At 43.2% G+C, this 25,063-nt stretch overlaps 1 protein-coding gene across 1 annotated transcript; it reads right to left on the reverse strand.

The window, feature by feature from the left end:
• Positions 1-22,329: 22,329 nt before the first annotated feature.
• On the reverse strand, positions 22,330-23,395 carry LOC115529287 (putative nuclease HARBI1). The gene is made up of 3 exons (XM_030337896.1): positions 23,365-23,395; positions 22,701-23,204; positions 22,330-22,601 (listed from the first exon to the last, which is right to left on the reverse strand). The coding sequence occupies exons 1-3, from the start codon at positions 23,393-23,395 to the stop codon at positions 22,330-22,332; spliced, it is 807 nt and encodes a 268-aa protein (XP_030193756.1).
• Between the last annotated feature and the right edge of the window lie 1,668 nt (positions 23,396-25,063).

The raw sequence follows: 25,063 nt of genomic DNA on the forward strand, positions 1-25,063 counted from the left end.
TTGTGAAACACTGACACAACCACTAACAACAAGTCAGAGTGATGGTTATCAATGCTAAAGTGTCTCTTCCTGATAAATAATCCTCTGCCCCAGCCGTGTTTGCAATTGTATATGAAATATGAGTGGTCCAAGATGGCGGCCGCATTTCCTGCGCCCAGCGGGCAATGTGGTGTCTGCTCTTATTATGTATATGATAACAACCATGACAGTCTGTTGACATGGGTGCATGCCTCTTGAAACGAATAGGCCAAAAGAATGCAGGCATTTCACATGTTTACAGCTGCTGTTGTAAAATGTATGGTAATAACAATGTGTCCGTGTATGGATATATGTATGCGTGTGATGTATATATATGCTTGTGTGTGTGTGCCATCTCTGGGGGGGGGGGGGGCTTATGAATGGTTGCTCTCTATAACTATATTATGCTAAAATCTGACTTATGTGTTTCGTTGTAGATGCCGCGTTGAAGCAAGCAGTCTAAGGCAGCCAAGCGGCGCTGTGCTGAAAGAGGGCTGACTGCAGTAGACCTGGGGTCTGCTGCCGAGGTCGCGCTTCCTCGTTTGATTCCGCCTGTTGACAGATCTGTGCTGATGGGGTCGTTTCATCAATATGATTCACGTGCCATCAGTCATAGTCACTGTCACCCAGCAAGTGACACCCAACTGGTACATCTCAAAAAGCTGCCTCAGACCGCTCCCCATTAAAATGCGTGAATCATGGGTAGCTGAAGATCCAGGCCACTTTGCAACAACATCCAGTAGGCTATGTTAAAATTTGCATCAAAAACAACCTGCGTGTTGATGGAATGCACTTTCTTCCTATTGACGAACACATCCTCGTCTTTTGATGGCGCAATTATTTTTATGTGCGTCCCGTCAATAGCACCGACCACACCAGGCATACCTGCAATTGCCATGAAGTTGGCTTTGATCCTGTGTAATTGTTGAATGTCCAAAGGAAAGTTTATGGCACGGCTGACTTATCGTTGCGATATTTTTAAATCGTCGGCATTGCAAAGTTGCATTTCCCCTGTTGCTAAAAAACGTAGTGTGGACAAACATTTTATTTCGGGACTATTCTGATTATTCCTGTTAGTCGGGGATATTATTGCATCGCGCATTAACTCCACAACAAGTTTAATACCCTAACATTTCGTCTCGCAGGCATTTTACGATTCTCTGTGAATAGGTCTTACTGAGTTAGGAGTCCTCTTGAGGACTTTTAGGCTCTCCTAGACTTAGGTGCTACTTTCAGGCCTAAAATACTTTGTGAATTGCTCTTCGTGAAAAAAGTTAGGAGTCCTAAATTTAAGAGTGACACGCCCATTCTTTTTAGGAGTTACTCCTAAATTCGTCAGTTAGGACCTACTTTTAGCCCTAAGATCCTTTGTGAATACGGCCCCTGAAGTCCAATCTGAGTGACGTGTGGACCTGGACAAGCAGAGATCTCGATGATGTTTTGATTGAGGGAACTGTACTTTACAGGTCAATGAATGCACAGCGTCTAATAAGAGACCAAGAAAGAGGTTACACTGCTGTGTCTGAATTGCCTAGACACTACAAAGTTTGGAATACAAATTTTGCAATTAACTATGCAGTCTTTCACTGGATTGATTCGTGTTGATGACTATGATCAAAGTTTACGTGATGTGGCTATGCCTTTTGATGAAGCACTCCTGCGTTCACTATATGGTAATGATGCTTGTTTGTTAACCATTTGTGCTAATATATGTGCAATAGTGAATGGAAGAGGCAAGTTTGCATTTGTTGATTCGCACATAAACTCAAATGTCAACAGGAAAGGTCAAAGGGCAAGCTGTGTTTCATACTTCAACTGTTTACAGTCCCTGATCCGTCATGTGTATGACTTTGCAGAATGGTTTGGCGGAAGTACACCCCGATTTGAGGCAACAGGTGTGAAAGCTGCAATAATCCATGTCGACCCTGACAACGCCAACTACAGTCCAATGGTAAACCGTCCACTCTACAGTGACATAGTCAAAGGTAATCCTATGCATAAAGTGTGTGAACAACTGCCAGGCGTAAGTGATGCTGGTAACTTTGGTAAAGACACAGGTTACTGTTCTGATAAGGGTCAGTGTTTCAAAAGAGAAATTGAATCACATGTCATCGATGTGGATGCAAACACGGCCGCACAACCACTTGACAGTGAATGTTCGAAAAGAGTGCCCAGTTACCGTTCTGATAAAGGTAAGCGACCTCAGCGTGTCAAACCCGAAATTAAATCACATGTCATCGATGTGGATGCAGACACGGCCAAAGAGTCTTTTCAATCAGTGTGGTTTAGTGGCTACAGATGATGTCATCATTATCGAGGAAACTGACGCCAAACGGCCCTTTAAACCTTTAACTTGTGAGGATCAGGATGTCTTGTGCAAACAAATTGGACTGTCGACTGTACATTCTGATGAAAGCCCAAACACAACGAGCAGTGTTGACGATATGGGATGTCCTTGTAAGATAAAAAGTATAAAACCAGACGGAAACTGTTTTTATCGTAGTCTTGCCTGGAGCATATGTCATGATGAGGACCGGCACTTGAAAATGAGACGGGCAGTTGTGAAACACCTCCAGAATAACACCAACGTTTTTGAGTCATACTTGAGAGATGGATATACGTCAGTGCCTGACTACATAACAAAATCAAGAGTGTTCTTGGGCAACAGAGATTGATATTTTTGCTGCTGCAGATTTATTGCAAACAGCTATCATTACTTTGAATGATGGAACATGCATGCACCTATTGCAAGACCACAGTCAGAGAATTGCATTTATTTGAATCACACTGGTGGTAACCACTATGAAGTCGTGCGTTCAACACAGAAATGCAGCAATTGTTTGCGCAGGAACATGCCAGCCTACGAACACTGACAACAACTTGAGGTCATTACGTAAAAGAAAGTCAGAAGCTGAACCGAAAAATGTCCGGGCAAAGAAAGAACGACAGCGGTACCAAAGTGACAGCAATTACAGAAAACGGAACAATGAGAAGTGCAAAGCCAAATATAAGACAGCCAGCAGGTGTATGCGGAGTTACTCAAAAGCTAAATATAATACCAACAGTAGGTTTCAAACTCTTATGCGCAAATATTGCAAAATTAAATATAAGTCAAATAAGAAGTTCCAGACTGATGTCCGTGGATACAGTCATATGAAATACAAGAGAAACACTTTATTTCGGAAGAAAATAAATGAGAACAACAGAACCAAATACAGACAGAACAGAACCGTCCGTTTTAATAAAATCGAACGTAGCAGTGAGAAACGTGCCACTTTGAACAATAAACAGATTGAGATAGACTTTGTCATTGGTCGTTTCCGTCAGGAAGTCACCCGTGGTCAGGGCTGGACTGGCCATCGGGCGTACCGGGCAATGCCCGGTGGGCCGGCAGGCATTTTGGGCCGGGCCGGGTCCATAAAAAAATAAAAAAAATAAAAAAATAAATAAATTTAAAAAAAAAAAATATTCTATTTTTTTTTTTTTTTAATGGACCCGGCCCGGCCAAGTCACACAGCCGAGGCTGAGGGCCGAGGTCCCCCATGGCACATAGGTGCGTGCAGGCCAGGCAGGCTGTCAACTTCACCTGAAAGTTTAAAAAAAAAAAAACTTTGTCCCTGGCGGTCTCAGGCAATTACTCATTATGATTAGTTCTATGCTGGGCCTGGCCCAATCACATACACAGCAGAGGGCCGAGGTCCCGCCCTTGGGTCTCGGCTGTCAATCAGTCACGTCACGTCACTTATTGACACTGACAGAAAAATGGAGAAAAAACGGAAAGGAGGCGCGGAGAAAGTCCGAGATAAAAAGAGAAAAGCCCTAGAGGCAAACTCTGCAACATGTGCTAAAATATCTGACATGTTTGCCGCGACAGCTGGCCCGGCTTCATTAGCACCTGCTTCGGTGGAAATTGCGACGGCGGCGGCTGAGGAGGATGACGGTGATGATGTGGACGGAGAGGTGACTGAATGGAGGCCGAGGCCAAGTGCAGAGATGGGTGGCGCTGGCGGCGGCCCGGCCCCGGGGCCGAGCTCAGCCTCAGACGAAGTGGCGGCGGTAAGAAGTTGAAATTTAAGTTTGTGTTGATAAAGAAATATTTGTTAAGCTAGATTCCTAAACTTTAACACAGTATGTAGTTTCCTAACAGTTAGCTCCTGCGTTATAACATCATGTTGTACAGAGTAATCTAGACTGAGCCCGGTCAAAGTGGCTATTTTAGCTAACGCAACAGTTAGCCCACTAAACATTTGCTAGCTTTTCTTTGGGGAGTGAAATAGCTCTGTTGACTGTGTATTGAAAGAGCATCACTTTGCTATTGCTATTTGAACAACATTAATGTGAGGAAGCTGTCAGTGTTTAATTGCTTTATTAATTTATTAGGCTTTAGGCTATATGGGTAAACAGCCTTTTTGGGACATGAAAACATAGATAAAACTTGTTTGTGAGCAAGCTTAATAAACTAAATTTAGATAAACATGTATTCCCTGGAGAAAACATGTGTTCTAATATTTCTTGTGTGTGTGTGTGTGTGTGTGTGTGTGTGTGTGTGTGTGTGTGTGTGTGTGTGTGTGTGTGTGTGTGTGTGTGTGTGTGTGTGTGTGTGTGTGTGTGTGTGTGTGTGTGTGTGTGTGTGTGTGTGTGTGTGCTATGAGTAGACTTTGTGTCCAACTTAGTGTTATTTTAGCTTGCTTGCTATTATGTTATAGTTTGCAGGTGTTATAGCTTACAGTTATTATTTATCATCATGTAATAGTGAAATATTGCTATGCCTTAAAGGGGCAATGTGTAACATTTTAAGTAATTTATTAGCTAAAATCAATATCCTCATTCATAAATATGTCCTCATTGGTGTAAAATCACCTCTGCCAATAATCTGAATTATCCTCCTGAGCGGAGAATTACAAATATTAATGTTACATTTTGTCCATTGAGCGGGCAAGTCGTATGGAGGAATCCATGTTTTTGGAATGTCATCAGGTGCATTGTTTAGAATTTAGAATTGTTCTTGTCCTTGAAGGCCACTGTAGCTTCTGTTATTAGTCAAAGGGGTGGGGTTACCCAGGGAGCGTTGCATTCTAGAACTTTCTAGATGATGTCATATTACACAGTGTCCCTTTAATGAATGATTATTCATTAGTAGGTAACGAGAGAAATAACACTAGTGAAATTAATGCTCCTGTCTCTCTCTCTTTCTCTATGTTTAGTCAAGTCAGACTGTTGGAGTAGGAGCGGAGGAGTCACAGGAAGATCAGGCAGTTGTAGACTATTTTAGCCGCCCTCATTCCACAAAAAGGCAGGAATTCTTTAAGTTTCACCCACAGCAGAATGCCACAAACCCTGTCATCCAGAGGCTCTTCACAAGAACGGACGACATGGCATGGAAATGGCTGACTTATAGTGATCAACATAATGCTTTATTTTGTTTTCTTTGCCTTGCTTTTAGCAAGCCCAATGACCCAAGTTCTTTCATTGGAGGCATGACAGACTGGAGGCATGTGCACCAAAGAATAGAGGAGCATGAGAGAGGCATGGCACATAGACAGTGTGCTGAGGCATATGTATTAAACTGCTCCAGAGCAAGTGTTGATCACCTCCTTGAGGGAAGACAGCTGAAAGGACACCGTGAGCAGGTTAAGAAGAGACGTCAGGTGTTGGAACGTGTGGTGGAGGTTGTGAAAGTCTTAGGGAAGAGAGGCTTAAGCTACAGGCAGGAGCACAATGAAGCTGCGTACACCTTGGACATCAACAGTCTCGACCATGGCAATTTCCTAGAACTCATTATATTGTTGGGGAAATATGATGTGTGTTTAAAGGAGCACCTCAGCAGTGTAATTGAGAAAAGCAAGCAGATCCATGCTTCAGGCACACAAGGCAGAGGCTCTCTCATTACCCTCCTGTCCAAAACAACTGTGGATGCAGTAATCGATGCTATCAAGCATTTAATTCAAGAGAGCATCTCAGCAGACATCAAAAAAGCGGGAATGTATTCTGTGCAGCTCGACACAACACAAGATGTTACAGGGAGAGAGCAGTGTTCTGTGATTTTGAGGTTTGTGACGGATGCAGTCCATGAAAGGCTGGTAGCAGTCGTACAATGCAGCACAACTACAGGACAGTCGTTCGTGACGCTGTTAACAGAAGTCCTTGAGAGTCTGCAATTGGACATAGGCCTGTGCATTGGAAACGCCACAGATGGAGCCTCTAATATGCAGGGTCAATACAGAGGTTTCTCTGCATTAATGGCATCCAAAAACCCCACCCATCAGCATGTGTGGTGCTATGCACATGTCTTGAACCTTGTATTGTCCGATACCACCCATAGCGTCATTGAAAGTGGATCACTATTTGGCCTGCTGAACGACATTGCCGTATTCATCAGGGACTCATACACAAGAGTGAGTGTGTGGGAGACCGAGAGCCAGGACAAGAGGCACAAACGCATCTCAACAATTGGAGAGACGAGATGGTGGGCTAAACATCATGCCCTGAGGAAAGTTTTTGGAAACTTTGGCAGACCTGATGGCGGCCTTTTTGTTGAAGTGGTGTCCACACTTTCTGCCATAATGAAGCTGAAGTCACTTGCATCAAATGCAAGAAACAAAGCCAGAGGATACAGAGACGGCTTACTTCGTTACGAAACTGTGCTCACAGCTCAGTTATTCCTCCGGGTATTTGAGTTCACCTCACCACTGTCAAAATACCTACAGACCGGAGGAATGGACATCCTCTCTGCACATAGGATGGTCACCACAACACACGATTCACTTACAAAGATAGCAAGAGATTTCCCGGCTGTCAAAGATGCAGCTGACTGTTTTGTCCATTGGGCAAATGAAAAGCTAGAGGAGCAGGATGATCTAGATTTGGAAGTGGAGGCAGCACTACCTCAGAAAAGGCTGAAGAAGAAGAAAGTCTTGCCAGGAGAGATGGCCCAGGATGAAAGCCTCAGTGATTCAGAAAAGGCCTATGAGGTCAATGTTCACCACCAGATCCTGGATACAGCTGTTGAGGCCATGCACAACAGATTCCTCACTCATGGCACTCTGTATGCAGATTTATCCCTCCTACATCCCAAAAACTTCCCCCTCATCCAGACCAGTGGCGGTGCTCTCCCTGAATCTGCACTTCAAGAACTCAGCAAGTGTCTAGTTGTGTATGACAGCAGGGCAACTGTTACAGATCTACAGATTGAACTCAGAAACTTGGCACAGCAATGGGACAGGCTGGTACAATCACAATTGGATAACTACGCAACTAAAGCAGTTGAAGAGGAATCAGATGGCCAAGAAGAGATGGAAATAATAAGCAAAACCTGTGTGTCTTGCAAAGAGTGCCCCCTGTGCTGCTACAAAATCCTTCTCAGGTTTAACATGCTGACTCACGCATATCCGCTACTTGGGTTGGCATACAAGTTTCTGCTAACCCTGTCAATAACTCAGGTAGCCTGTGAGCGGTCATTTTCAACCCTTCGCTACATCAAAAACCGACTGAGGAGTTGCCTGTCTGCCAGCAAACTGGAAGCCTTCATGTTGATGGCCATTGAAAAGGATGTCCTTGTGTCCCTTGAAACTGACAGTGATTGACAGAGTTGCAGAGAAGAGCGAATCAATGAAGAAACTGCTTTTATAAGGGGAGATTTATGATAAATAAATACATTTGTGTTAAATTAGTGGATTTAATAAAAAATGTTGACAGAAAATAATGTTGTTATTGCTTTGCTCTCTGCTCTCTCCTCTCTCAGGGTGCCCTTGCTGTTTTCAGTTGCTCAAGTTCCTGCTCATCCAATTTCATTGCCTTGCTACATATTTGTTCTTGTGGACTATTGGAGGGCCATTCAACATTTTCTCAACCAGTATGTATATCAGACTGTTGTCTAGCTCTATTTATTTTTTTAGTCATCAGTCCTGTCCTGCTATAATGCAATTGGTTTGTATCACTCACTTTTTGTGTCTGTCAAACTCTTTTTTCTTAAGGCTGCCCTGTCCCCCAGGGATGTGCATTTCATTGGTGTGGACTTCACAGGCATTCTTCAAATTTGTAAGTTTACAATACTGTTGTTTTGTGTTCTTGCTGGCATCCACCTGGATGGTCATAAAGCCTACTACTTTTACAGAGTGACTGTAATGAATGCAACTATCCATTATTGTATTACTTTAAAGACACCAATACTATCAATGTAATTTTTTTTGAAACATTCAAATTTTCACTGTTCCCTTGACCCACATGGCCTCTCTTTCTCTCCCCTTAGGTAATTTTTGGAGTGAAGGATTGCCTTCCCATGATGTTGAGTTCACGTGTGTTCTTTTTGTTTCATTGTGAGTTTACTAAATAGCTCTTATTTTAATTATAGAATAGACAGTATCAGATGAATCTATCATATCTGACTGCTCCTTTCTGTCTCCCTCAGAGCACCAAGGTCCATGCAGCCTCCCTCTCTCCCTCTCCCTCCCTCCCCCCCTCCCTCTCTCTCTCTCTCTCATAATTTGGTGTGTTCTAGTTAGTGTAAATAAGATAATACATATATTGTGTATACTTCCTGTTGTTGTTCTCTGTTCTAGCATTTTCTGCTGACTGTGAGACGGTTCAAACTGTACATATTATAAGCATTAGTCATTTCAGAGGAGATTTGAGCTAGCTGCAAAACCTCCATTGTGCCCAAATACAAATGCAGAACCCTCTCTTCTTCAAAGTCCTGTAATCTGCCTTGTTTTTTTGAGTGTAAACGTTTTGTAAGCGTCTAATCACGAGGATCTAATAGTTTTTTTAATCTCCACTCCTGGTTTTACATGTGGCCATTGTAAGAACAAAAGGTTATTTTGGGCTATTATATAAAAGATTAAAATTATGATCGTACCTAATTGTTTAATTTCTATTTTTATAAACAATGTACACGTTTGTATAAACAGTATTTTCATTAAACACTGAAAAGACATCTCTAGCAATGTTTCTTTAACAACCACTTTCACTTCAAGATGGGTATTGTGGCATTGTAGCCATCTCTCCAAAGATGAAAGTCTCTGTAAGTATAGTGAAAGAGTGTATGCATTTTTCAACATGGTTACACTTATCCATGTAGGCTACTGCGCTTTATTTTAATTGTTGAAACAGCACAATATGCGCATATATCCTCTGGTATGTTGTGTGCCTCCGCATATCGTATAAATAATCATGGTGGGCTGCCATGGCCAAAAATGCCAGGGCCGATTTCTTGTCCCAGTCCAGCCCTGCCCGTGGTCCTGAGTATGTATGCTCTGTTTGTCATCGCTTATTCTTCAAGAAGCAAGTTTTGGAGTGTAAAAGAGAATGCTATGAACGCAAAGGAGCAGAGGTTGCTACGCTGGCTAACAGGTGCATTACATTGCAATATTTACACATCTGTGATACGGAATGCGAGCAGAGATGCCATTTGTCTGATAGTCCATCAAGCAAGTTATGGATTTGTCATACATGTCACCGGAAAAAGTATTTTCCGGTGACTTATCTCGGAAAACTGCCCGAGATAAGTGTTGCCAACAGCATGCATCTGTCTGAAATTCCTGCTGAGCTGAAATGTCTCAACTCTTTCGAACAACATCTCATCGCTCGCCATATTCCTTTTATGAAGCTGTTGTGTTTGCCTCGAGGGCGCCAGAGAGCTTGTCACGGTCCATGTGTTTCTGTTCCTATTAACAACACGGATGTAACAAATATCCTTCCAAGAAACGAATGTGATGACAAGATGATACGTGTGAAACTCAAACGTAAGTTGACATTATTAGTACATGTTTGTCCACACCGATCGTGTAAGAAAAGCACAGATATTTGCTGGCAAACAACAAATGGTACGATGATGTGACACTCAACAATGAATGGGTAAACTGTCTAAATGGAACCGATCAGCTTGACGCAGAGGAAAACAGCAGACAAGAGCCAGCTGATAATAGCGATGATGAAAATACCCTTGAAGAGCAAGCAGAGGAGGATTTGACATACATCGAAGACCAGGGTGGGCTCTTGTCAGATACATCGTTGCAATCTATTGATCTGGGTACAGAGATTATTGATCAAAATTTCCAGGACATACTGAACATGGCACCAGGTGAAGGCAACAGTCCAGTCAAGCTGCTGTATGATAAGACTAACAAGGGCAAATGTTTCCCGGTTCTATTCCCCTCGGGCGGACCTACATTCCATGATGAAAGAGAGTCCAGAATGACTGTCACGATACCTGAACGCACGAATTATGAATGCCGATGGACGATTTGCACGCAACAGACTACATTTTTTACGCGCAATACAGGTCAGAGGTGGAGCAGGTGGTATCAAGCGTGTCAATGGCGTTACGCAAAGGTGGTGGAAAAACGTCTCTGAGAGAAGCATCACCACAGATGTTGTTGGACTCTGATTCAATCGGTAAAATCTTGCGCAACAACGAAGGGTACAAGTTCCTACGAGGGATTTGTGGCACACCTCCGTACTGGATGTCGGTACAGAAAGATTTGTTTGCGATGATACGTCAGCTTTTGATTCCCACTTTCTTTGCAAGTTTCAGTAGTGCTAATCTGCGATGGCCTGACATGCTCAGCTCTCTTCTAAGAATAGAAGGAAAACAAACACCTCTCGCAGATCTCGATTGGTCTGATAAATGTGGACTCGTACGCCGAAATCCTGTCACAGCAGCGAGAATGTTTGACCACCGATGGCATAGTTTCCTACGTGATGTAATCCTTTCGCCGGCTCAACCCATAGGGAATATCAAGGACTACTTTTACCGTGTTGAATTCCAGTAGTGTGGCTCTCCTCACGTCCACTGTCTATTTTGGGTTGAAAATGCTCCAAGGATTGATAGAGAGACCGATGCCGAAGTAGTACGTTTCATAGACAGATACATCAACTGTGAGATTCCGCCAGACAGTGACGCAGAACTTGAGGAGCTCGTGACCAGTGTACAAAGACACAGCAAAAGACACTCCAAGACTTGCCGCAAGAAAAACAGTTTGCAGGTTCAATTTCCCACGCCCACCATCAAGCCGTACGTTCATCACAGGAGGCGCGAACTCTGACAACTTTAAGAGCGACGACAAAAACACGAGTGCCTGCAAAGTTTTAAAGGAAGTAAAGTCTGCACTGACAGCCCCTGATATGAATTTCGATACAGCTGATGCATTCTTTGAGTCTCTGGGGATAGATCAAGGCTTGTTTGAAAGGGCGTACAAGAGATGTGTGACAACGAAAAGCGTTGTCTTGAAACGAAATCCTGCAGATATCTGGGTGAACCAGTACAACCGAGACTTACTCCGCGCATGGCAAGGTAACATGGATATCCAATATGTCACAGATGCATATTCTGTTGTCGTGTATCGTACATCACAAAGGCCGAACAAGAAATGGGTTTGCTCTTACAACGCACACAAAATGAGGCCACGAATGGCGATCTCGATGCAAAGGCAGCGTTCAAGCAGCTTGGAAGCAGAGAAGTTTCAGCTCAAGAGGCAGTGTACCGCTTAACGCATATGCACATGAAAGAATGCTCTCGCAATGTACAGTTTATTCCCGTTGGCGACAATCCTGTCAGGATGAGTTTACCTTTGAGTGTGCTCCAAGCTAAAGCTAAGCGCCAAACGTGTGAAGACGACAGCAGCATTTGGATGACCAACATAATTGAGAGATACCACAACAGACCTGAGTCAGCAGAATTTCAAGATATGTGCTTGGCCAGTTTTTGCTCAGAATACAGTTATTTATGCGTCGCAGGTTTCAGCAGAAAAAGGTTCAGGTTAGGGCTGCACGATATGGGCAAAATATGATATCCCGATATTTTTTGGCTGAATGGCGATGTACGATATATATATCTCGATATTTTCTATAGAGTGGGTTAGATGTTTTCTTTGTAAGTCAAAAGCCACATGTGAGATGTTGCAAGCACCTTTATTAAAACATAGGTCAGTATGACTGCAACATGTGATTTTGTATCGTTATTTAACAGAATTTAATAAACATGTTAAAAAAAAAAGGGACGTTTTTCAGGTTCACAAAATAATCACCTATGCAAAACAATATAAAGCTGTAGGTTACACACATTAGCTACCATTAAGGGCATTGACTTCGTCGCATTGTCCTGCGTACTATGGTGAAGATTTCAGTGCGCCGTAACTTTAATCCCCCGCCCCCTCCCTTCTTCGTTCCATTTGGGAACATGTTTGGTTTCATTTCGCTTGTTTCGTATATTACAATTAATTAATTAAGAGCGTCACCAGAGGGCGCCCCCAACACATTTGCCGAGCGCCGGCCCTGGTTTCGGGGCAGAAGAAACTGTCGCGGCCGGTGATGCAGCAGCACAGCCAAAGAGTTTTACGCATTCCTCATCACTTTGTGCCGCTGCTGTAAATGGTGGAAAAGATTTGTCGTGCTTCCACTTTTAGTCACAACGATTTTGCTACACTCTAGAGATGACCTGCAGCTGCTGCTCATCTGTCGTTTTTAAACCCGAACTATTTCCACATTATGGAGCCGTTGTTTCTCCTCTTTGAAACAATTTCGTCTCCCGCCGCAGTTTCGTTTTCTTTACGGGTATCATCCATGCTTGTTGTGTTGTGAGGGGGCGGCGGGGGCGGAAATGAGGCGTCTTTGCACACGGCACGTTCGGAAAGACAGAGCGGGAGGGGGAGGGGTCGCGCTCACAGTCTCCAAGGCAAGCGCTGTAGACGCTTGAGGGGGAAACTGACCATTTCAACGCATATCGATATAAACGATATTGTCAAATCTTGTATCCCCTTGGAAATTATATAGATATATCGTACATAGCCGATATATCCTGCAGCCCTATTTCAGGTGACATAATACAGCTCAACAACGACTGCGGTTTTGTTTTTCTTGCCTCACTACGAAGAATATCACCTCAAACCGTCCCAGTTTGACACATACGAGCATTTCTACAAGAACGGTGCGGTTAAATGTGGCGGTAACTTTCAACGAGTGCAGTCCATTGTGGATGACAACAAAGCTGTGTTTGAAATAGAGAGCGATGCCATTGACCAAGCTAAGCAGTTGCTGGAAGACAACATTGATTTAGAAGATGCATGGGCTCAGCTGTGTCCTGAAACAGAAAGAGAGCGTCTTCGTTGTTTGGAGCTCATGAAAGACAGAGTTGTAGATGATGAAGACGCTGATGGCACAGAACTTATGCCTGACCTGACAGCTAACCCACACACTGCGTGCACTTTGGAAACGAATCATGTGACGATGCCCAGGCAAGACGCGTTGGATTTATTGCGATCGTTGAACGGACAGCAATCTGCCGTATTCTATGCCGTCCGTCAATGGTGCTTGCAGAAACTTCTGGGACAGAATCCTGAGCCCTTGCGATTGTTCATCACCGGTGGAGAAGGAACAGGCAAAAGCCATTTGCTGGATTGCTAAACCGCCTCAGAGTCCGTAAAAAGAAGGAACCTCTCAGCAGCCGTGATATACTCACACTGAAGCAGCGTGAAACTGGTGAAGACCCAACTGACATTCCCATGTATGCTACAAACACAGAGGTCGATAAATATAATGTGAAGAGACAGCAAGACGCCTGTCCAGACGCAGTCAGCATTCAGGCCCTCGACTTTGTACGGAACCCCAAAACCGGAAGAATGGAGCGGAATGAAATGAATGAAAGTTGGCTTCCACACAAAAATCTTAAATTCCTGCTTGCCAAAATGTGTTTCGTTGGGAATCGGAGCAAGAGTGATGTTGAAGAACATAGACGTGTCTGACGGCCTTGTAAACGGAGCGTGCGGCACAGTTGTGGAAATCAGAGGTAAAGAGGACGATGACATTCCTGCAGCTATCCACGTTGACTTTGATGATTCTAATGTTGGTAAGATTCAGAGATCAAAGTTAAAGAAGGTTTTTGAACGTTCATCAGTAGTGGAAAAACAAGAAGACCAGGTGACCACTGCTGGGGGACTTCGAATTCAGCTACCTTTGGGTTTATCTTGGGCGCAAAATGTACACAAATGCCAGGGCTTAACTGTTGAAAGGGCTGTTGTATCACTCAAAAAGATCTTTGCGTCAGGTCAAGCTTATGTTGCATTGAGTCGTGTGAGAACTCAGTGGACTGATAATTGAGGACTTCAGAGAGTCAGTTATATTTTGTGACGAGAAAGTAGTCAGCTCTTGAAAACATGCAAAAGTTCAGCTATGGAATGTCTGTTTTGTCTGTGAATCCTGTGTGCACAATAGCTCTTCATAACGTACAGTGGTTAAATGCTCACATTCAGGATATTGCAGCCCATTAGTCACTCACCAAAGCTGATTGTATTTTTTTAACAGACGTGGCTCAACGCAGGTTCCGAGGAACCACAACTTCCAGGGTACACATTCAAGCACAATCAAAGAGAAAACTATTACGATGATTCTGAACAGAGGCCTGTTTCAGGTAGCTGGTTTAACATACTCTGAGTTTAATCCTGCGCTCTGAGTTGGTTGACTCAGAGTTCAGGGTTGAAAAGAAACTCTGTGTTTTCGGTTTCAGAACAGGTGATCAGCGTTGGGTTAATCAACTCTGAGTATGTTCACTCTGGGTTGAGGGGGTGCCTGTTGACTATAAAGAGCCATCATCAATGGATCTCTGATAACATGATCAAACATGGACCAAAAGCGTAGATCCACTTACTTTTCCCCCACGGAATTGGAAATTCTAATGAACGTGTATGCCGAGCAGTTACCCATTTTAACAAAAAAAAAGCAATACCGCCGCGGCAGCGAGAGCGCGAGAGAGTAAAATAAATTAGTAAAATAAAATAAGATGAAAGTTTAATATCTTCCACTTATTCAATATGTAAATTGAATGTGTGTGTGTGTGTGTGTGTGTGTGTGTGTGTGTGTGTGTGTGTGTGTGTGTGTGTGTGTGTGTGTGTGTGTGTGTGTGTGTGTGTGTCAATTTACGCGACCCCGAGTTGCCCCACGAGGACTTGGCAGCAAATGAAGTACAAAAATATAGTTTAAACAGGTAAACTAATGTTTAATTGAAATCAAATCAATTGTGCTCTTTTGCCTGCTCTACCTAATTTAACAGCTATGTTCAACATGTATTATATATTTGTATACTATATTTAAGCAGTAAATGTAAGTAGTAGGCCTACATTTCCCAGCCACCCCAACACTGCCAATATTTAATAGGATTTAGATATATTAGAAGGCTACACCTAGGCAAAATGCATTATAAATATAATGCATTCTTCAAAATAGCGCTTACTGAATATTAGGGTAACATTTTCCTCCATGTTAGCAAATCGAAAAAATGCAGAGGCCCGGCAGACTGGAGGGGGTCCACCACCTGCAGCCCTCACAGAGGCTGAGGAGATGGCCCTCAGCCAACAGAGTATGCGTCCTGTGGCTGAGGGCATCCCTGGGGGGAGCTCCTCTGATCCCCCCCACCCCCCAGGATAGAAGTGCCTTTACAGTATATGAGGTTGGTTATTCAAAAGAATTAAATATGTACACGCAACCCAGCGCGTTGCAAATTAGATGGGGCAATATTCTGGCTCAAGTAATAATTGCACTGTCTAATCATCTTCTTCCAGTTACTGATGGCGTCATCGCCCACTTGAACCAGATGCCCTCACCAACCTCCATGCAATTGTAACAATTCAAAAGATGCAAAAGGATGCTTTGGAGATCCAAATTTTGGAACATAAGTTATAAGTGGGTGAGGTGCAAACTGGGATACTGTTCCCTGCTCTAAAAACATACCCAATATAAATGATTTCTTTTTTGTTGTGCTTTCAGAAAATAAAAAAATCCTCATAATAAGTAGATTGTCTTTATTAGAACACGAGCTGTGGTGGGACAAGTTATTTTGTTGAACAGTTTACTCAAAGGGTTTTACTTCAGTGAACAATGCAGACGATTATGCTGAGCATGTGCATGTAGAGAAGAACAGCATCTGGTTAAAAGCAGTACCAGGGTCTTTTCTGCCTTGCATTCTTAAAATGAGTTTCTTGACTTGCAGCAGTTATAGGTCCGTGGTTAGTCAGCTACTCTGATCATGGGAAAGCCACAACGTTGAAGTGACTGTAGTACAGAGCGGGTGGGATGCACGGGGCGGATCATTCTGCACATGCGTTAATTGCGATAAAAAAATAAAATAAACTTAAAGCATGCCCCCGGTGCGTTTGACAGTTAACAAGGGGGCTGAGAAGGTGGTCTAAATAAATGATAGATTGCGCTGAAAAACGATAGCGCTCGTGAAGAAAATTATCAGGAAAATAAAGTATATTCAACCGGGGTCTTAATAATCGTTCCTCACGGAGATTCCTTCTGAGGATCGCAGCCTCTACGTCCACAGGCTCTCGTAGAAAAGGACATGCCATTTCTAACACTTCCTTCTGTCGGAGAGCTGCCTTCAGCCTTATAGACAACAAACTCAGAGTAGGTCTAACCACCTCCCGAGCAGGTTAGGTCCACGGCGTATGTTGCCGCAGCAACTAACTCACGGTTGCGCTGAACCTGCTACCTGAAACGGAAAACCCAGAGTTTCCACTAACTCAGAGCGAACAAACTCGGGGTTGCCTCAAAACCAGCTACCTGAAACAGGCCTCAGGTCTTTGCAGGGTTGAAACAACAACAAAGAGTTGGTGTTGGCATGTACTCTTCAGACAAAATTGATGTGCGGGTTTCAATTCCAGGGAGATGCAATGTGGAATGCTTGTACTTTGGAGATACCACACGTTAATTTGATTGCTGTCATTTTATACAGACCTAGCTCCTATAAGATTGATGCCTTTCGACAGCATTTGTTACAGCTCGTCTTTGACCTTGACAAACATCCTGGGAGGAAACTCATCATGGGAGACTTCAATGAGGATATCTTTGTCGTCTACCATTGGCAAGTTACTGGAACAGCATGGGTACAGTCAACACGTGCACAGAGCCACAACTGAAAAAGGTACGTTGATAGATCACGTGTACTGTAAAGATGCAGGAGATGTTACTGTTGAAGTTGTACCGACATACTTCAGTTTTCATGAAGCAATACTTGTCTCACTGTTGTGATGTATTATTTTGCATTCAAAGAACATGAGATGTTCAGGAATATGTCATCTCGTCATTAGGTTATACATTATTTGTCATTATCACTACCACAAATATACTCCTTGCAGGGGATGGAAGGGTAAGGGTAGACCATTTTGCAAAAGAAGTTGCACAAAAGACATGCTGATGTGTGGTTCCACAGTGATTTCGGATTGTGACCACCACACCAAAAGACCCCAAAACACCCTAATTCAACGAAAAATGAAAGAAAATAATGCTATATGGACAATATGAATCCTAAATTGTTAATAATATTGCTGTTTGTATGTTATAAACAAAGAAAATTTGGATCCAAATAATACATTTTATTTGTAGAGCACTTTACATTCAAAAATCTCAAAGTGCTTTTGAAAAAGAGCTTTCTTCACGCACATTGTTGTTAATAAGCATCTCTTAAATTAAAAACAGCACAACTGTCGAGTCACTTGCACAACTCCAGCCCCTCCAGTCTAAAACTCTGGCCCTCTTAAAGAGCACCAGAATGGGTGTGGCTCAATTAGCCTATGAGCCACAGCTGCCTACTATCACGGCTAACCAGTCAGACAGGAGCACGTGAATCTTTTAAAACATGTTTAAAAACAGTGAAGATGCCATTCACATCTTCACATTACCTTCCCCCTCTTTTAAGCTTGTAAACACAGTTACAAGCGTATTCGATAAAAAAGGTAAAATATTGTGCACGACAGTCATTTGTGCTAAATAAACAGTTCAAAAAGTCTCTGGTGACCACCAATCTTCATTCAAAGATCCCTCCTTCTTGGCCAAACACTGCACTCTTCGCAGTTAGTCCTCCGCTACTGCTTTTCTGCCAAGGCTTGGCAATAGCTCCCCACATGGCTCACATCAGCAACAAGGAGTTCCCGAGCTATTCCTCCTTCAGGCTTTGGCCAACCCCACAGGACAGCAGTTCAACTTCCCCAGTGATCTCCACTCCTAGCAGGACTCTTCGTCTACCTGCTCTTCTTCACTGCGCTCCAACCACGAAGCTCCTCGAACAATGTTTTTCGAAATGTGGGTCCCCTCCACTCGGCTAGAGGAATGTCCCACCACTGCCACCAAATGTGAAAAAGAGCTTTCTTCACGCACATTGTTGTTGTTGTTAAAAAGCATCTCTTTACTTAAAACACAGCACAACTGTCGAGTCACTTGCACAACTCCAGCCCCTCCAGTCTAAAACTCTGGCCCTCTTAAAGAGCACCAGAATGGGTGTGGCTCAATTAGCCTATGAGCCACAGCTGCGGACTATCACGGCTAACCAGCCAGACAGGAGCACGTGAATCTTTTAAAACATGTTTAAAAACAGTGAAGATGCCATTCACATCTTCCCAGTGCTACAGAGTTTAAGAGAGAGAGAGAGAGAGAGACAGAGAGAAAAAGTTTAAAAAGAGCTGTAGTCTGTGGGGCCTTCAGGTGGTCAGGGAGGGCGTTCCATTGTCTTGGGGCAGCAGCGGAGAAAGCCTGATTTCCCATGGTGCGGATGTTGGTCTTAGGTTGTCAGAGGGTGTGTGCTGATGCAGAGCAAAGGGTAATGCAGAGCAAAGTAATGTAGTTACTAGACTGACATGATGGTGAAAACAAACCAAAAAAAAAGAAAAAAAACAGCTTGAGTGCAACTTCTCTTGGAAAATGGCCAAAAAATAGACCCTGTTTACATTTTTGTATTCACCAAGGCACCAAGGGAGGGGGGACCTGATACATTGTGTTGGAACTTCCAATCAGGCAGTGATATGCATTATCAATAGTAGTTGTTTGAACAGTTTTATTTATGTTGTCTTTTTTGCGCCCTCTTAATCAATCAATTTTGTGGAAAATATCACCAGTACAATGAGGATGTTTTTAGCAGTAAAAAGTGTTTTGTAATCCTTATACTTCATGAAAATAGAATGGATGTGTATGAAGGCAAGCAATGTAATGGAAGTTTCAACAGAAAACCAAGGAAAAACGTTTAGATATGAGCATGGCTGAATAAGGTGAACAGGTGATTTTATTAGTAATGCTAGGATTATTTTTTATGCCAGTGGATCATGTCTGTGCTCCAACAATCGAGCGTTATCTGTAATGTTGAAAACGACAAACAAATGTAGTTTAAATTGTTGCAAAGGAATACAATGACTTGTGAACACTAAGCAGTGATGCTACCTCAACAGACCTGATGTGCACTTTTCAGGGATAAAACAGGACACATTTTTCTTAACAAAATAGAGAATTGCCTACTGCATCCCAGAACACTACTGTTAAGAGTGATGCAAATAATTGGCATAATGTACATCTGTATTTAATGCTTTCCACTTGTGATCCATTTCTGTAAACACGGTCTTATAAGCAAAGGGATTGGGGTTACTTTACTACGAGTAGTACAGATCATTTATTTTGTGTAAAAGTAATGATAGGCATTAATAGTGTTAGATTAGGGCAGGATGGTTTAATTGTTTTGTTTTTTCACCTATGTGATATATTATCTTTTTTTTGCATTTGGGATTATTTATTATTTTCTGAACAGTCATACAGTCGCTTCTGTTCATTTAATTTCTGCTTTGTATTGGTATATACTGTATACCTGGCTGAGCTTCGGAACCCAGAGGACATACAGTTTCAAAGTCATTGAATGCATTACTGTTAAAGCATCTTTTGTCATTAAAAGCAGTACCAATGTGAGTATCTATCTTATTTTCCTTCTTTGCACTTTAAATATGACGGTGGCATTTGTCCTGCCTGTGCAGCCTGTTGACCAGAGCATGTTGACACTTTTTTTGCAAGACCTGTGTAAACTACAAACACTCTAAATGTAAGAAGTCTGACTGTCAGAAACACTCTTGTGAGATGAGATTATATGAGCCTCCAGAATGGGTTCTGGATGAAAAAGTACTCTTATTAATGGTATATAAACTGCATAACACTGTTAATTTATGGTCCTGCTTTGTTTTACCTACACAGCCTGCTGATGGAGAAATACCTGGAATAAAGCTTGTTGCTGCTCATCTACCTTTTTCATCGTTGAGGCCTGATCAAACTCATCTATTTTCACCTGTGGTGCAGACCTTCAGGAACAGATTGTAAGAATTGCTCTTGTGAACTCTTCTCAGATGATATAAACATCAAAGATATACCTTCTTCTCTTACAGTTTTGATGTTATGCCATTATATTTGGGATAATGTCCATTTCTATACTGCGTCAATGAATGGAAATGTTTTTCTTGACCGATGCAGGCTACTCAGGAACCTCTAACAGTTAGAGAGCCTGTTAACACTCATCTAGCTTTTCCTCCAGTGGTGCTTGAATGTCATAAGCAATTTTCAGAGATCTTATTGGATTAACCACAAAGACTATTAATTAAATACTATTAATTTGAATGGCATATGCTGTAAATGGCTTGACACTGTTAACAAATTAACATGCTTTCTTCTGTCTACACAGCCACCTGTTGGAGCTTGCTCGAGCTCATCCATCTTCACCTGTATCCCACACTTCCAAGACCAATCCGAACTACAAAAACCACTGCTGCTAGAACTTTGACTGTCCATGATGGTCTTGTGAGATCACTTTCCTTAATTTTTTAAAGGTGCGTTATCAGTGTTCATGCACATTTTGGGCTTGTTTGTGCTTTTGTTAATACACTATACATTCCCACTATGTACTTTTCCGTTCTAATTCACTATTCTGTCTGTTCTAGTGTGTTGCGGTGACTGGATTGGTTGCCTGGACTCTCCTCATGGTTAACCCGCCAGCACCACATCACCATTTTATGTTTTAATTGTTTTTTTGTTTTACATTTGTTTTGTTTTGTTTGTTTTTTAGCACTTTGGTGACCAATTTAATATGATGTGCATGTATTTACCTGTATGTCAATTATGGCACCCACTCCTGACCATCCCTAGAAGAAGGGATCCCCTACTATGCGTTTCTTCTCAAGATTTCTTCCTTGCTTATTTCAAGGGAGTTTTTTCTTGCCCTTGTAGGGGCTTGGGTAAAGGGGGGTGTCATAAATATTTTACCTGTTAAGCCCTTTGTAATGGTGATTAAGGGCTATACAAATAAACTTGAATTGAATTGTTGTTCCTTAAGATTCCATTAGTTTGTATAGTATCTACGATATCATGTCACAAGATGGATAAGACAACATAACAATGTTGTATATATGCATTAAGAGTATTAAAAGCAGGTGGTGTGTGTGTTTGTTACTACCTTTTATCAGTAGTTTTGTGCTAGGGATTGCCAGGTTAGCACTAATTGAGGTATGATTCAGTATTGTCCACATCACTCATCATCACTTATATGGTTAAACCCTGAGTACTTGCTTGTTTATTTAGAGTGGTTTAACAGAAACGATGCTGCCTATCTCTTAGTATTAACCACAATAATCAAACTCTTCATGATTTTTCCTATCATTGACTGACTGGGTCTTAATTAATCAGTGGTACAATCCCAATTACCATCAGGATGAAGTGAACATACTCTGAATGCTATGCTCTTACTCAAATAAATGTTGACACAGATTCTGTAATGGTGTCTTAGAGAGGAGTTATGCGCACATCCTAAAAAGTAATCCACAGGTGCTAGACGATTTTATGAGATATAGCGGAAGGCCCACTGTTAATAGCCCAGAAGCACATTTATTTACTTAAAGACAAGCAAACATTTCGATCTCATCTGGGCCCCGTTTCCCGAAAGCGTCGTTAGCCTAAGTGGATCGTGAAGTGCGTCGAAAGGGCATCGTAGAGTTTTCACCGCGTTTCCCGAAAGCATCGTTGGTAACGAACGTCGTGAAAACGGTCGGAACTAACGAGTACTCAAGGGGTACTCGTAGGTACTCGTAGGACGCTAAGAGCATCGTTAGCTATAGCCTCAGTGGCGTCACCATCGGACATTCCGTGTATTGGATGCGTTTTATTAAAACGCATTGCGCCTTTATGTTCTTAGTTTGGTGATTAATAAAGATTATTAATTAATTTATTAATAAAGATGTTAATATTGCCGAAATAAAACGGGACAGTCCAGAAAATGTTTGCGCAGGCAGGGCACTCAAAATGTGTGAGAGAAAGTGGGGGGATTTGTGCAGACTGTGACATAGGCTACTCATAAAACATAGCCTAAAATAACCCAAAAAATTAAACAAAATGAATGAAAGAAATTAAAAAAAAATTAAAGGCAAAAGGAGCAGGCAAAAGGCTGGGAAATGGTGGGGATTGGTCACGTTGACGGGGATGTTTAGTGAAAATGGGGGGGGGGGGTTAAAAAAAAGCCGCGATCACTCTTCAGCGTGATTCCAAACCAAATTCGAATGATTCTTCCTCGTCCTCGTCCGGTTCACCCAACGCCACCCCAGCCTTGGCTGCAATGTTGTGGAACATTGCTGTCATGCAGATCACAGCGCACGACTTGGCTGGCGCAAACTGGAGCCCTCCGCCGGACGTGTGGAGGCATCGGAAGCGCAACTTCCACCTTTCGATCGTGCGCTCGACAATGCACCGGGCCAGACGGTGGGCTTCGTTGTACTGTTCCTCGTGGACGTCTCCCGGGTTAGCCACTGGGGTGAACAGGTGAGGCCTAAGCGGATAGCCACTGTCTCCGAGGAGCCGCCACTCTCCCCTGGAGGCTGCAGCCAGCCGTCCGATGGAGGACTCGCGGAACACGAAGGAGTCGTGAGTGCTTCCAGGCCATCTCGCTACGACATCCAGGATGATGCCCTGATGGTCGCACACCACCTGGCAGTTGACAGCGGCATATCCCTTCCGACAGATGTAGACGTGGCCATCAACGTGGGGCGTGAGAATTGGAATCAAAGTTCCATCCACGACTCCGGCCACTTGTGGGATGTGGAACGACCGAAAAAGGTTCTCTTGGGTCGCACCCATCTCGTCTCTGCTGTGGAAACGGACGTGTCGCGGTACGAGACGAAGGAGACTGTATGTCACTGCCTGGAACGATCTGCACACCGACGCCTTGCACAGGCCCTGGCCATCTCCTACCACCTGCAGGAAGCTCCCTGTGGCGTAGAATCGGAGGGCGGCCAAGGGCTGCACTTGCGGTGTGAGCGCAAAGCTCCTCCTTGTAGCACGTCTGAGGTCTTGCCTGATCGCCCCAAGCAGCTGTCTGATGGCCTCCCTGGGCAGCCTGTAGCGCTGTATGACTGCCGCGTCAGTGTAGACCTCGAGGGGGTCAAAGTTGTCCCGGATTCGGCCATTGATCGCAACAAGGCGACTCCGGGGACGTCTCTCTCTCTCTCTCTCTCTCTCTCTCTCTCTCTCTCTCTCTCTCTCTCTCTCTCTCTCTCTCTCTCTCTCTCTCACGGAGCGCTAGCACACGCTGTCTCCCAGCCATTATTTGCACTGACGTACTGCATTGTCCCTTGCACTATGTTCAGAGACTAATTAATCAAACCTGTCAATGATTGTTAATTTGATGCGTCATGCCTACAACACTACACTATCAACACATGATTAACAATCAATCAGACACTCTGTAATGTTAAACAGCTAATTTGTTAAGGGTAGGCCTATATCAAATATCATTGCCTATTTTAATTTTTTTGTCATATGGAATTATTTCAGGGGGGAAAATGCCGTGAAACGCACAGTGCATTCAGGATTAGGACTGATATATGTCGGCTTAAGCCTAATCAATTGTGTTTTAATGTCTTTAGCATTCATATAATTGCAGTCTATTTTTTTCGTAGGCTACTCTGCTACTCCTTGATGGGGAGATATTTTAACCTTTTTTAACGCAATTTTCCTGCGACATTCCTGCGTCTCCTCCTCCTACGGAGCCCATTTCAGCACCGTGTCAGTAGACAGTTACAATCCTACGACGTCGTGAGTAGGGTTGAGCACCGAAACTCGGTTCCAGTAGGGAACCGGTTCCGACGTTAACGGTTGTAACAAGATTGAATAAGAACGCACATTTCGGTTCCTCATAACGGTGCCTGGCATTTTTTAACGCCCCCTGCCCCGCACCCATGGTGTTGCGGCGTCAACTTGCGTTAGTGCTGGGCGCTATACCGGTTCACACCGAATAACGGTGTGTATTTTCGTTAGGAAATTATTTTTTTATAGACCGCCATACCAGTGTATTTGATTGCACAACGTTCGGAACGCAGCGCTGCGCGACACTGTTTCAGAAGGGACCCTTTTCAATGTTGCGGTAAACACGCATGGTAGGACTACGACTTTCTTTATAGGTCCAGGACCATGACTGCGAGGCGTGGTATTTCAGGCCAACTGGTAAAAGAGTGTGTCACGGCTTTCAAACATATAAACCATATAGCCTATGGGCGCCTCGAGACTCGGGACGGACTTGTCAACGCCCTGCGGCATCGCTTACTTGATGTTGTTTTGATTGAAGATCGGTAGGTTGTAGTGGGTGAACGTGAATGAACGTGTGTGTGTGTTGCGAGCGAATGTAATTTTAAAGTAACAAACAAACAAACTCAAAGCCGATGCATGCATCCAAAACTTTCTGTTCAAAACCAAATAAACAAATCAAAAACAGAGTCGTTATTCGCTTCAAATACTTTTTCTTTTCAAAACTTGGGAATTAATACAGCGCGGTACCGAGCGGTTCAAAACAATGTTGGCGTCTCCTGTGGCTGCCTTGCGCACCTGAGTTATACTACTTAATATGACTTTGGCAGTAATGTTGCGCCATGATGCGTGCCTGCCTGCTTTCAGCGAGTAATTAATATTATTTGTAATTATTTTTTAAAAATATATTTATCAGTCACAGCACTCACAGCAGCCTCTTCGGGTAAGTCGAGTAATTTAATGGCAACCGTAAATCTTGCATATGAAGTAGGCTAGCAAACACCGTTGCCATTCTGCTCAGTGTCTGCTGACTTTCTGCTTAATGTGAAACTCATAACAAGTCGTGCATGTATGCAAGTGTGTGCGGTTTCATTTTTTTAAGTACCGGTTCGAGAACCGCTTTAGCACCGGAACCGTTTGAAAAGTACAGAGTAGGCACCGGTATCGGATAAAACCCAAAAGGTACCCA

The sequence above is a fragment of the Gadus morhua genome, chromosome 17 (genome assembly GCF_902167405.1).
Source record: "Gadus morhua chromosome 17, gadMor3.0, whole genome shotgun sequence".
Taxonomy (NCBI): Eukaryota; Metazoa; Chordata; class Actinopteri; order Gadiformes; family Gadidae; genus Gadus; species Gadus morhua.